General features: G+C 50.5%; 1 protein-coding gene across 3 annotated transcripts in view; it reads right to left on the reverse strand.

Annotated features, from left to right (window-relative positions):
* Window positions 1–14,044, reverse strand: part of rnf115a (ring finger protein 115a) — a 32,012-nt gene that overhangs the window by 3,789 nt on the left and 14,179 nt on the right. For 2 of the 3 annotated variants that reach the window (XM_069940603.1, XM_069940605.1), the window contains 3 exons: window positions 836–908; window positions 351–444; window positions 59–174 (listed from right to left, as the gene is read on the reverse strand). In XM_069940603.1, coding sequence (XP_069796704.1) covers window positions 59–174; window positions 351–444; window positions 836–908 — 283 coding nt within the window. The remainder of the gene's footprint in view (window positions 1–58; window positions 175–350; window positions 445–835; window positions 909–14,044) is intronic. The other variant, XM_069940604.1, reaches the window with a different exon arrangement.

Consider the following 14,044-nt stretch of genomic DNA (forward strand, 5'->3'; position numbering starts at 1 on the left):
CAGGATGGGGGCAGTGTTTGGTGGGGTCAGGGCTCCCCCATGCTGTGGGTGGACTCACCAGCTCTAACCAGGGCACGATGCAGTCGCTGTGGAAGAGGTGGTGACAGGGAAGCTGGCGGACCGGTTCCTCTAGCAGATAATCCTCTTTGCAGACAGGACACTCAAGAGAGGAAGCTGCGGAGACATCAGGGGGGAAGCTCAGGGACACGACTAACCTTTCACCCCTCTCCCAGGCTCACATCGCTGACCTTTCACCGCTCCCCAGGGTCACATCGCCAACGTTTCACCCCTCCCCCTGGGGTCACATTACCAACCCTCCCCCCCCCCCCCCCCACTCTCCCTCCACTCACCGATCTGCTCTTGGGACACGGTCACCGTGGGGAGGGCAGCGATTCTGTCCTTGTCCGCCGGTGGGGGGCCCGTGTTCTCCAGTTGGCCCAGGAGCTGTGGGGCAGATGCAGGTCAGACCTCTGGGCCAGTCCCAGAGCCCCTCCCCAGGGAAGGGAGGGGGCTCACCCTCCCACTTCCCCCCATGTCCCTACAGCTCCCTTCTCGGGAGCGGAGGTGGAGGGGAGGGAAGAGAGGTGGGAGAGAATTGGAGGGAATGGGGTTGGGGCAGGGAAGTTGGAGAGGGGGAGGAGGAGGAGGGAGGGGGTGAATCGGAGACGGGTCAGATGGCGAGATGGGGGGAGGAGGGAGGGAGAGATGCGGATGGGAGGAGGGGAATGAAGCAGACAGGGTGCAGGGATACAAGGGGCAGAGGGTGGGATGAGCCTTCTGTTCTCCACATGCAGAGACTGAATCTCTGGATCATGAACCATTGGCCCCTCCTCACCTGCGTGATGACTGCATCGAGACCACTCTGTCCCCAGGCGTAATCAGCAGGGTTTGAGTGCAGCAGCCCACTCCTCAGGAAGAAAGCATAACAACACATCAGGACCACACCCCTCAGGGCCAGATTCAACTTACTCCTCCAACACTCAACACTGAGCAGTGCTGTGATAGAGACTGGATCAGAAACAGAGTGAAGCTCCCTCCGCACCTCCCGTCACACACACCCAGGGTCAGCCTCAGAGTGAAGCTCTCTCCACACTGTCCCATCACACACTCCCGGGGTCAGACACAGAGTGAAGCCACGGTCTGTATCGCTGGGAAGGAATTTGGAAGATCGAGAATCACTCCTGTTGCAAAAGGCTCTGAGACTGAAGGGGGATTTGTTTTGGTGGTGTGGGAGAGCTCTGAAGGACTTTTTGTGAAGAAGAGTTTGCTGCTTTGGGAGTTTAACCCTGCTTCTCCAACAACGCGGATAAAGTAACTGGCTGGCAGCCTGACAGGATCGACCTCCTCCACTGTAAAACACCAGCTTTTTGCCTAATTTACTCATTAACATCTCAAAGTCGATGCCTCCCCTCCCATTCCTTTATTTGTTAATTTTAGTGGTTGGTTAACGAAGGTAAATAACGGTATTTCAAAGGCCTAACCTTCGGGATTTTGGGAGGCGTTGGAAGGTTTCCAGGGAGCCAGTGGTCGGAGGATTTCCCTCCAACTCTCATCTTGGATTTGGTGCTGTCTCAAATATGTCCTCCCGGTCCCCTGAAAGAGCTGGGCCCTCCAGGAGTTACGCTGCTGCAGCTTCGGTGGCCCCTGTGACTGCAATCCTTTTGGTTCCTTAGATGATGGACGTGGTGAAAATCCACTTGCCCCCGACTCTCAAAGCTGGAGACTGCATAAAGGTGATGGGGAGGGTCCTTGGCCCCTCAGCCATAACAGCAACTGTGAAATGGACGGGAAGGCTGTGACTTATTTAAAAACTGCAAAGACGGTGGCCCTGGCTATCAGTACAGAGGTTGAGGTGGGGTGGGGGGGGGGGGGGGGGGGGCGAATGTTCCTGCAGGTGGACCCTTTAGAGTCTGCCAAGCAGCAGGTGAGTCTGTCCAACATCCTGCCCACTATTTTTTATGATCTCCTTCTATCCCATTTGCGTCTTTTGGGGGTGGTCAAGTCAGAGATCTCCCTATTTCTGTTTGGCTTTCGGGAACCTGAATTAAGGCACGTTTACTTTTTCCGATGTCAGATGTTGGTGAAGGAGGATGAGACTGAGGGGTGGTTCCAGGTCCAGTACAAGGGAAAGGTGCACTGAATCCACTGGTCCGTGGACCATATGTGGTGCCATGTTTGTAAGGGGCTGGGACATGTTTGGAAGGACTGCCCCACGCTCTGAGAAGCGAGTTCCACCATTGGCGCTGACCCACCCCCCCATCCCCCAGTTCCTGTAGCAGGAGATGCAGGGGCAAAGCAAGGGCGGGGAGGGGAGGATCGTCCAAAGGGGAGGTGAAGAAACTACTGATAGAAAGACCCCCAGGTGATGCAATGCCTGTACCCACCCCTGAATCCTGGGTGGGAGAGGTGGTCTGCCCTGAGGGGAGTGGGCAGGAGTATGAGGAGATAGAGGCTACCTCTGACATGGAGGCCTCTGGGCCTACACGATCCCCCATGCTAAAACGTTGGCGACATCCCTCTTGTGAACTGAGGGATGGTCTTGGGGAACTGGGGGATGGTCTTGGGGAACTGGGACGACGTGAGCGGAAGGTTTTGGTTGAGGAGGTGCACCCCCAGCCTTTGTCCCCTGTCGAGGCCTCGTGCCCTTGTGCAGGAATACCCTTTGTTGGAGAGGTCAGGGGCTGTGATGAAGACGGACATGGGCTTGTCAGGGGGAGTGGGGGAATAGTGGCCCAAGGCCAGACCCTGAGGATTCCCAGGAGTTGTCCCTCCCAACCCCGGTCGATCATAATAACATGGGAATAAGCAAGGGACCTGCTGGAGCCGTCACTGGGCCCAATGCCCCAGGCAAAGGACATCTCTCTGCTGGGCAGCCCCCAATGGGTCCATTCTCTCAGCATGGGCTGGGAGAGGGCCCCTCCACCACTGATCCTGGGGGTGGGACAGTGACGGAGGTAACGGTGAGTTCTAGCCACCCACTGCTCCATGTCCAGCAAGTGAGCTGGTCACTAGTAGCAGGTGTCGTGAGGAGGGTGGGGATTCAATGTTCGGTGTTGGAGATGAGCTGCCCTCCATTGACAGTGACACGATGGATGCTGTCGTCCACCCTGACATGAGTCCATGTGCGACTGAAGAGATTTATGGTTTCCTTACTGGCGCCATCAATAAGACTAAGTTGGCTGCAGCCCACTGGCTGGATTTGGACGGGGTCATGGCGTCGCTGTGGGACATCCTGAACCAGAATGGAAGGAAGACATTCATGGGAATGAGCGGCACAGGATGAAGGATTTCCCAGATTCGACACCGTAAGGTGCAGAGTAGCCCTGTCATCTACCGAGGGAGTAGACTGGGCACGAGTACCAAGTAATATGCTCTTGCTCTGTCTGCAACAGTAGCAAGGGTGAATGTTAATGGCAGCAGAGCAGCTCATGGCAGGTTCCAGAACGTTTCCGTGCTCAGAGAGTGGAAGTATGGAGTGAGCTTCCTTTAGGGAACTCACACGATCCCAGCAGATGAACTGACCCAGAACCTGGGTGGTGAGGAGGTGTTTATATGAGTCTCCTTACTGGCAATTCCAGTGGGAGGGCCATTTTATTGGCCCTGAACTTCCAGCCGGAGATTGTGAAGGTCCAGAACCTGGTGCCGGGACACCTGCTCCACCTCGATGTGTGCCTGGATGGCATACCATTCCACTATATTAACATGTATCCCCAGGCCAGGCATACAGCAGGCACACCTGTTTAACTTGTAGGCCCCAGGCCCGGCGTACAGCAGGCGCCTGTTTCATCAGGTGCTGGTTATGTTGGATTCACTGGACTTGAGTGAATGTGTTATCCTTGGAAGAGACTTTAATTGTCCCCTTGAAGAAGGGGGTCGCTCGGGGGTTACAGCGAGACCAGGCATCAGTGAACACGTTGAGGGAGCTGGTCGGCTCCTTTCACTCAGCATATGCCTGCCGGAGCCTCCAGTGCCTTCACCCGGAGGTGTGCAGGAGGTGGCTCACGCGTCGACCACCTGGCCCACATCTCTAGTGTCATTGCAGCCTCCATGAAGCTGTGTCATGCACGGACCAGCACCTGGTGTGGGTGGATCTCACTCCATCGTGCATGAGGGGGCGATCCACGTGTTGGCCTTTCAATAACCGGCTGCTGGAGGGATAATCACTTCTGGGGCTCTTTCTGGGAGTCCAGGGCCGCTCGGAGGAGGAAATAGGGGATTTTTCACTTCTTGGGTGGGGTGGGATGTGGGTAAGGCCCACATCTGACCCTTCTGCCCAAGGTACCTCAGAGGTTTAATTAAGAGCCAGAATTCTGGGAACGTGAGGGAGAGTTGCTCGATGGAGTCTCGTTCTCAGATCTGTTGAGAATCAGCCCCTATGGTCCTTGCATCAGGAGGAGGAGGCACTGATGGGCCTCCAGCTTGAGTGATCTTGGGGTGAGTACGTGAGGTCACGGCTCCAGGATTTGAATTGTGCCTCACCCTTCCACTCCCTGGAGAAGTGGCGGGGTGTCTGCTGGCAGCTCGTGGAGTTGTTCGCTGATGACAGTTCATCTCTCATGGACCCGGAGAAAATATGAGACTTGGTTCAACCCTTCTACGGAACCCTGTTCTCACCAGATCCAACCAGTGAGGAGGCGAGTGATGACTTGTGGGAGGATCTAACTCGGATCCACCCAGAGGTGGATGAGTGTCTGACGCTCCCCTGACGTTGAAGGAGCTGACCGGGGCTGGAGGGATCCACCCAGAGGTGGATGAGTGTCTGATGCTCCCCTGACCTTGAAGGAGCTGACCAGGGCTGGAGGGATCCACCCAGAGGTGGATGAGTGTCTGATGCTCCCCCGACGTTGGAGGAGCTGACCAGGGCTGGAGGGATCCACCCAGAGGTGGATGAGTGTCTGATGCTCCCCTGACGTTGAAGGAGCTGACCTGGGCTGGAGGGATCCACCCAGAGGTGGATGAGTGTCTGATGCTCCCCTGACGTTGGAGGAGCTGACCGGGGCTGGAGGGATCCACCCAGAGGTGGTTGAGTGTCTGATGCTCCCCTGACGTTGAAGGAGCTGACTGGGGCTGGAGGGATCCACCCAGAGGTGGATGAGTGTCTGATGCTCTCCTGACGTTGAAGGAGCTGACTGGGGCTGGAGGGATCCACCCAGAGGTGGATGAGTGTCTGATGCTCCCCTGACGTTGGAGGAGCTGACCGGGGCTGGAGGGGCTCATGATGGAGTTCCTCTGGGAGTTTTAGGATGTCTTGGGGAGTGACTATATACAGGTCTTAGGGGAGAGCCTGGCGACAGGAAAGCTGCCCCTCTCATAGCACAGGGCTGTTGTAGACATGCTGTCAAAGAAGGGTGATCTCCATCTATTGAAGAACTGGTGTCCGCTCTCTTCTCTCTGTACCAATTACAAGGTGTTTGCCCGGGTTATGGCCAACCGTTTAAGTCCAGTGCTGCCCCAAATGATCTACCCTGACCAGTCCCTACACAGTCCCAGGCCAGTCCATCTAGGACAACATCCATCTGGTCTGGGACCTGGTCCACCTGATTCAGCCGCCTTTCTCTCTCTTTTATTTTAATCGAAAATTAAATTTTTCAATTTTTCCAAAACAAACATAGTATCGCATCTGAAAAAAAAATCCTTTTTAACATATTTACACTTTCTTTTAGTATAATTCACTTCTCAGATACAAATATTATGCCAGCTTACTTTGTAGTGGCTCACCGGAGACTTAATCGAAGTGGCTCGGGAGGTTCCGAGTGATGTCACATTGTGATGACGTTATTTGGAACACAAGGGGTTTCCAAAAGCTGCAGGTATCTGTTTGAGTCAACGACTTTTACTGAACTTCGACTTGACTACGTCTGATCATTTTCTCGTTCTCTATTTCAACACAGATGCAACGTTGGTGACCCCGATGGGCCCAGACGGTTTTTGGACCCAACATGGACAATGCAGTGGTTTCGCTCTTTCGGACCATTCAACTTGAAGTTAGGTTCAGGCAGGGTGAGGCACGTGTCGCAGGGTGAAGTGAAGAACGAGAAAAATGATCAGACATAATTGAGTCGAAGATCAATAAAGTTGTTTACTCAAACCTGCAGCTTTTAAAACCCTGCACGTTCCAAATGACGTCTTAGCAATGTGATGTCATGACGTTACTCAGAACCTCCCAAGCCGTTTCGATCAAGCCTCCGGTGAAATGCTATATGGTGCCTCCACCACTCCTGAGTGGCCGTCCGTGCCTTTGCACCAGGGATTGTGGCAAGGGCTGATCAAAGTCAAGATGAGTGGACTTTAGTTGGTCATTCGTAAATGTCTCTGGGTGCCCCCCCCCCCCCCACCACCCAATGTCCAGTACACAAGTTGTACGATTGTTTTGTAGCATTCTATAGGGGTCCTCTGTAAAGATGACCTCTGTAAGGGTGGCCTGTGTGCACCTCTACACACAAGCACAAACTCACAGTCCCTGAGTTCCTTTGGGATGAGGGTGTCACTGTTCCACGCCTTGATGTGGGAACTTAGGCCAATTTTCCAAGCACCTCCCACAGTCTCCCTAAGATTTCAATTGGTGGCACCTCCTTTCAATGTGCCTATGGAACTGCTCCACCAAGCCATTCGACTGTGGGTGGTAGGCTGTCATGTGGTGGAGCTGCATTCCCGGCAGTCGTGACAAAACGTCCCAGAGAGTGGAGGTAAACCGTGGACCTGTTGGAGTCGACGTGTGTGGGTAGGTTGAACTGAGATACCCAGGCAGAAATAAAAACTCTGGCGCATGAATCAGTCGATGAGTCCGTTATAGGAACTGCCTCCAGCCACCTGGTGAATCTGTCAATGACCATTAACGAGACCTAGACCCTTGTGAGACCGGAAGAAGGTTGACAATGTCTACATGCACGTGATCGAATCTGCTTTGCGGTGGCTGGAAAGGCTGAAGCAGCACCTTCACATGCCTTTGCACTTTTGCAAATTGGCCATCCGTACATCTGTGCTCAGTATGTGACCTGCTTTTTGAGTCCATGGCATACAAACTTGTCAGCTATCAGGCGAATTGTCACTTAAATGGAGGGGTGGTACAGTCTGTGAATGGCATCAAAACTGCAAAGTTTCCATGCAGCAGGGACGATAGGGAGAGGCTGACCTGTGGAAACGTACAGGAAAGTGGTATCTTGCAGCCCAAAGGCTACATCCTTGAGTTGCAGGCTTGTGACAACAGTTCTATAAGCTAGGAGTTCGTCATCCTGGCGCTGAGCTTTGGCGAGCCCCATGCAGTCTACACCCGGAGAGAGGGAACATACTGCTTGAACAGAGGAGCAGGACAGGGCATCAGCCACCACATTACTCTTACCATAGATAGGTTTAAACCTGGTTGAAAACTTGGATGCACAAGCAAGGTGGCGTTGTTGATGGGCTGACCAGGGATCTGATGTCTTTGCGAAGGCAAACGTTAGCAGTTTGTGGTCAGTAAAAACCACAAAGTCCCTGCCTTCCAAAAAATAGCAGGTGTCTGACCACTAGGTACATTGCCAGCAGTTCCCTCTCGAATGAGCTGTATTTAGTTTCTGGAGGGCGGAGATGCCTACTGAAAACACTAGAGGCTTTCAATGTCCCTTGGTGTACTGTTCCACGACCCCACCTACTGCCTCGTCGAACGCATCTATCGTCAAGGTGGTTGGTGCATCCATTTGTGGATGGACCAGCAATGTTGCCTTCACTAGGGTGTCTTTGGTCTGCTGGAATGCTACTGTCGTCTCCTTTGTCCATTCGAGTTCTTTGGCATTGCTGGACATGAGGGCGAAAAGGTGGTTCATAATATGAGCTGCAGAGGGTAGAAAGCGGTGATAGAAATTGACCATCCCCACAAATTCCTGGAGTCCTTCGATTGTATCGGGCATCATGAATTTGAGGATAGCTTCCACCTTGCTAGGCAATGGAATGACATCCCAGCTACTGATCTGATGTCCCAAGAACTCGATAGAGGACTGTCCGAATTTGCGCTTGGCGGGGTTCACAGCCCAAACTCCTGTAAGGGGCAGCAGAGTAAACGCAAATGCTGCAGGTGCTCTTTGTGGGAGTGGCTGGCGATAAGTATGTCGTCCAAGTACACGAAAAGGAAGTCCATGCCACACCCCATTGCGTCCATCAGTCGGTGGAATGTTTGTGCAGAATCTTTGAGCCCAAAGGCATTCTTAAAAATTTGAAGAGGTTGAGCGGTGTTTTGATGCCAGAATTGGGTACCCATGCACCAAGTCAATTTTAGGAAATATCTTGGCCCCATGAAGATTAGCTGTAAAGTCCTGTATAAGGGACTCAGGGTAATGGCCTGCAGTGGTAACGTCATTGAGACACTTGTAATCCCTGCAAGGACTCCAGCCTCCCGTGGCTTTGGGCACCCTATATAGCAGGGAAGCCCATGGGCTATCAGACCTGCGTATGATTCGAAGTTCCTCCATTTTGTGAAACTCTTGTTTTGCAAGCCGCAAATTGTCGGACGGCAAGCGTTGGGCTCAGGCACGTAGAGAGGAGGTCCTTGGGTGAGAATGTGGTGTGCGACGCCATGTTTGGGTGCGACAGTGGAGAACTTGGGAGTGAAAATGTCTGGAAACTCCACAAGAAGTTTGGCGAATTCGTTGTTCGCGTTCTCCACGGCATCTTGGTGCTGGGCAGGTAGTTTGGCTTTTCCAAGGGGGAAAGTCTGGAATGTTGTGGTGGTCCTTTTAAGTCCACCATCAGTGAGTGGGCTCTGAGTAAGTTGGCCCCCAGCAATGGCCAGGACACAATAGCAAAAATTAATTCCATGTGAACTTATTGTTGCCAAATTTCAGGGGTCTAGTCCGTGCGCCGTATGTACGAATCGAACTGCTATACACCGCAATGAGCACCGGACCCGCGCTCCTGGGTGTCAAAGCTCGAAGGAGGAAAGACCCTAACCTCTGCCCCCATGTCGACTAGAAATTTATGCTGGAAGAGTTCATCCCAGACATAGACTGTTTTAGTAGCCAGCCGCCGTAGCCATTGTCAAGGAGTAATGCTTGTCCAGGGGAAGATGCGCCCTCGTCGCCAGTACCCGTGGACCCTGGGCTTTGACCTAGCTGTGTTGTGTGCCACAGAATGTCTGCATGGACGGCCACTGTTCGAGGGTTATGAAAGTCCTCATCAGCCAACATGAGGCAGATGTCTTCTGGCTGATGTCCTGTCCCTTTCCTCCCTTCAAGAAGTACGTGCCCTCTCTCCGGGTGTAGACTACCCGGTGCTCGCCAAAGCTCAGCGCCAGGATGATGAACTTCCGGTTTATAGAACTGCTGTCACGAGCAGCACTCTCCTGTGTGACGTTTTCACAGGTCAACCTCTCCCTATCGTCCCTGCTGTATGGAGTCATTGCAGTTTTGATGCCATTCACGGACTGTACCACCCCTCCATTTGAGCGACAGTCCGCCTGATAGCCGACAAGTTTGTATGGCATGGACTCAAAACGTAGGTCATGTACTGGGCAAAGATGTGCACGGATGGCCAATCTGCAAAAGTGCAAAGGCACGTAAAGGTGCTGATTCAGTCTTTCCAGACACCGCAGCGCAGATTCGATCACGTGCCTGTCAACATTGTCAGCCCGCTTCCGGTGTCACGAGTGTCTAGGTACTTGTTAACGGTCATTGACAGATTCACCAGGTGGCCGGAGGCGATTCCGATAATGGACTCATCGACCGATACATGCGCCAGACAAGCTGGCCTGTCTGGCGGACAAGCTGGCCTGGATCCTCCCGGGATTAGAAACAGCATCCAAGGAGGATCTCAACTCCTCATCGGCTGAGTTGGTTTATGAACCCCACTCATTGTACCTGGGGAGTTCATCCCCGCAGCATGCGGACAGGAGGTGCCACTGACTGAAATCTTAAGCAGGCTGTGGGAGTGGCTTGGAAAATTGGCCCCAGTTCCCACATCAAGGCATGGAACAACAACACCCTCATCCCAAAGGAACTCCGGGGCTGAGTTTGTGTGTAGATGTGTACACGAGCCACCCTGACAGAGGCCCCTTCAGAGTGCTATGAAACAATCATACAACTTGTGTTCTGGACGTTGGGGGGAGCATCCAGAGACATTTACAATTGACTGACTAAAGTCCGCTCATCTCGACCTTCATTGGCCCTTGCCACAACCCCCGATGCAAAGGCGCAGACGACCGCCCAAGAACGGTGGATAGTAATGCCACCCTCCTATTGCTGATTCTATGGGGGAAGGGCATATAGCTGTTCACCAGAGGCTTAATCAAATGGGCTCGGGAGGTTTCAAGTGACGTTATGATGTCATATTTGGTGACATTATTTGGAACGTGCTGGGTTTCCAAAAGCTGCAGGCGGCTGACTTTTACTTGATCATTTTCTTGTTCTTCGTTTCGCACTGAGACAGTTGCTACAACTTGTAATTTCCTTCTCTCCTCCAGAACTTTGAAAATTAAACAACTAAAACAATTCAAGTGACAAAAATGGTGAAGAGAAAAAGAGAGAGATTCAGCATGTCGCCACTCTCCACTGACGCAATGCATCTTTTTGCTACTGACAGGGCAATATCGACAAATTTAATTTGGGATTTAGTTAATGTTCTGCCCACCATCCTCCAGGTTTCCCAATAAATGCAGCTCCGGATCCAGCGGAAAGTCTGTCCTGTAATCCTAGTTAATATATTAGATAATTCCAACCAAATGGGTCTCACCTTCGCGCAGGTCCATGTGGAGTGTATAAAGTTACCCATTTCTACCTCACACCTGAAGCATATCTCTGATTTTCCTTTGTGTAATTTTTGAGGTGTGAGATGTTATTGGTGTAAGAAATTATATAGCACCAATCTTAGTCGGGCGTTGATCACTGATGTTACACTTTCCCTACATAAATCTGACCAACACTCTTCATTGATCATTGTTCCCAAGTCCAACTCCCACCTCTCCTCCTTTGCAGGCCCGGCTTTGGGCTCTCACTTTGATGTACAAAGTACATTCTGGATATAAATTTGGGAGCACCTCCCTGTCGATGTAGCTCTTCCACCTCGTTCTCTTTAGCTGGGGTCATGGAGGGCCCCATTTTTCCCCTCAGGAAAGATCTTAACTGTAGAAATTAGTGAAAGGTACCATTAGGCAAATCATATTTATCCCTCAGTTGTTCGAAGGTCATGAGCCGCCCATTGTCACTGCAGTCCTCAATAGTTTGGATCCTCTTTCAGTGCCAAATATCCAAAATGTTGTAACCTAAATTCATAGCCATCAGATCGTTGCTATTAAGGGTGCTTTACAATCTCTTTATTTGATTTCATTCCAAATTTTTACCAAATGTTTTAGGATGGAGTTCTTTTATTTTTTAGTTTAGTATTTGTTTTATAAATGAAATCTTTCACCACTCCCTCATGTTGTGTAATCCTATGTTAACCTAATTTGATGATCCACCTCTTTAATAAAGACGTGAGGAACCTCGACTGGGCTGCCAAGTAATACTTCCTAAAATCAGGTCATCGTAGCCCCCACCCCCGACAATTTATAATCCCACGTCAGTTTTTCCATGGTGATCCTGGAGATTTGGCAGGAATGTTCTTATGCTGCCTTTTAACATTTTCATGGAAGATAAATAGGAATAGATTGAAAAAACGAAGGCCAACATGGCCTGGTTATATGGTTAAATAGTATAATCTCGGCAACATCTTCATTTTGATATAGTTTACTCTGCCCATCAAAGTTTCCCAAATCTCTGTCCATTGTTAACCCGATGGGGATAGTGGTCTGCTCAAGCTGCCAGATGTGGAAACCCTGGGAGAGTTCCTCCCTCCCAAATGGCCATGTCTGTGCCAAGTGCGACGAGGTGAAGTTCCTTAGAGACCAGGTTTATGATCTGGAGCTCCAGCTTGAGGACCAATTGCTCATCAGGGAAAGCGAGGAGGCAAGTGAGAGACCCTTTCCCCTCCCCAGAGTGCATACGTGCAAGGGAGGCACTGGGACACAACGGTTAAAGGATAAAATTAAGGAGCTGGAGTTGCAACGTGATGATCTGAGGCTTATTAGGGAAAGTGAGGAAGTTATTGACATGACTTTCAAGCAGGTGGTTTACCCCCAGATTATTGGAGTCAGTTAAGTGGACTACTGTCAAGGGTGGGAGGAAGATTGCTCAGTCAGTGGAGAGCACGCCACTGGCTACTCCTCTTAGCAACAAATATATTGTTTTGGATGATGTTGGGGAAGATGAAGTTGGATCAAGAGAACCAGCAGTGCAGAATGGAAGGAGGAAGGACAAGGTGGTTATTGGGGACTCAATCATCAGGGGAACAGACAGAAGGTTTTGCGCACCCGACAAGTAGTCCCACATGGTATGTGGCCTCCCAGGAGCGGGATATCTCGGACAGGTTTCATGGTATTCTGAGAGGAATGTGTGAGCAGCCGGTGGGTACCCATGACATAGACAAATTGAGGGAGGAGATCCTGAAGAGGGAGTACCGTGAGCTAGGACGGAAATTAAAAAGGACTTCCATGGACATAATCTCAGGGTTGCTCCCTGTGCTGCGTGCGGGAAGGGGCAAAAATGAAAAAAATTAGGAAGTTAAATGTATGGCTGGAGGATTGGTGCAGGATGGAAGGTTTCGGGTTCATGGATCATTGGGATCTCTTCTGGGGGAGACATGACCTCTACAAGAAGGATGGGTTGCACCTCAATCCAAAGGGGGCCAATATACTTGCAACAAGGTTTAATAATGCTATTGGATATGTTTTCAACTGAATTGACAGGGGGAGGGGAACTAGACTGATAGGGAAATAGATAGGAAACATAGGGGTAGTTCCAATAGACTGTGAAATCTGTCTGTTAAAGAGGGATAGGAGAGTTTCAGAGAGGGTGTCAGGTAGCAAATTGGAGAGAGCAAGGTGGTACAGTTTCAAGGTATTGTATATGAATGCACGGAGTATAAGGAATAAAATGGATGAGCTTGGGGCGCAAATGGACATTGGAGGTTATGATGTTATCAGAGTAACGGAGACATGGCTGCAGGAGGGACAGGATTGGGAAATTAATGTTCCAGGGTATACGTCTTATCGAAAAGACAGCAAGTTAGGTAGAGGAGTTGGAGTGGCTCTGTTGGTGAAGAATGAAATTCAGGCACTGGAAAGGAAAGACATGGAATCAGGTGGAGTAGAGTCTGTTTGGATAGAGTTGAGAAATTGCAAAGGCAAAAGAACCATAATGGGGGTCATATACAGACCTCCAAACAGTGGCTCTGATGTGGGAATCAGTATAAATAAAGAATTAAGAATAGCATGTCAGAGTGGTTGTGATACAGTCGTTATGGGTGACTTCAACTTCCAAGTGGACTGGGAAAATCAAATAGGTGTGGGAAAGCTAGAGAATGAGTTTATTGAATGTCTCTGAGATACATTCTTGGAGCAGCTTGTGATGGAACCTACCAGGGGGAAGTGAATCTGGACTTGATACTGTGCAACGACGTGGAGTTAATAAGGGACCTTGAGGTAGGGGAGCCATTAGGCAATAGTGAGCATAATATGATTACTTTTAATCTGCAAATGGAAAGGGAGAAGAGAAGGAAGTCAGAAACATTAGTGTTACAGCTAAATAAGGGTGACTATACAGCTGTGAGGGAGGAGCTAGCCAAAATAAAATGGAAGGACATTCTAGCTGGGAGGACAACTGGACAAAAATTGCAGGTATTTCTAGACATTTTTCGCAGGATTCAGAAAAGATTCATCCCGAGGAGGAGGAATGGCTCTTCGAAGAGCAAATGGCAGCTGTGGCTGACAAAGGAGATCAAATGCAGTATCAGGTCTAAAAGAAAGAAGTATAAGATGGCAAAGCAAAGTGGGAGGATAGAGGATTGGGAGGCCTTTAAAAACCAACAGAGAGAAACTAAGAAAGTAATTCAGGAGGGAAAATGAAGTATGAGGGGAAATTGGCAAGTAATATAAAATAAGAAGCAAAAGCTTCTTCAGTTATGTTAAAAGGAAGAAATTGGTTAGGGCCAAAATTGGGCCCTTGAAAACAGAGAAAGGTGAAATTGTCAGTGGGGACATGGA

The sequence above is a fragment of the Narcine bancroftii genome, chromosome 5, assembly GCF_036971445.1.
Source record: "Narcine bancroftii isolate sNarBan1 chromosome 5, sNarBan1.hap1, whole genome shotgun sequence".
Classification (NCBI taxonomy): Eukaryota; Metazoa; Chordata; class Chondrichthyes; order Torpediniformes; family Narcinidae; genus Narcine; species Narcine bancroftii.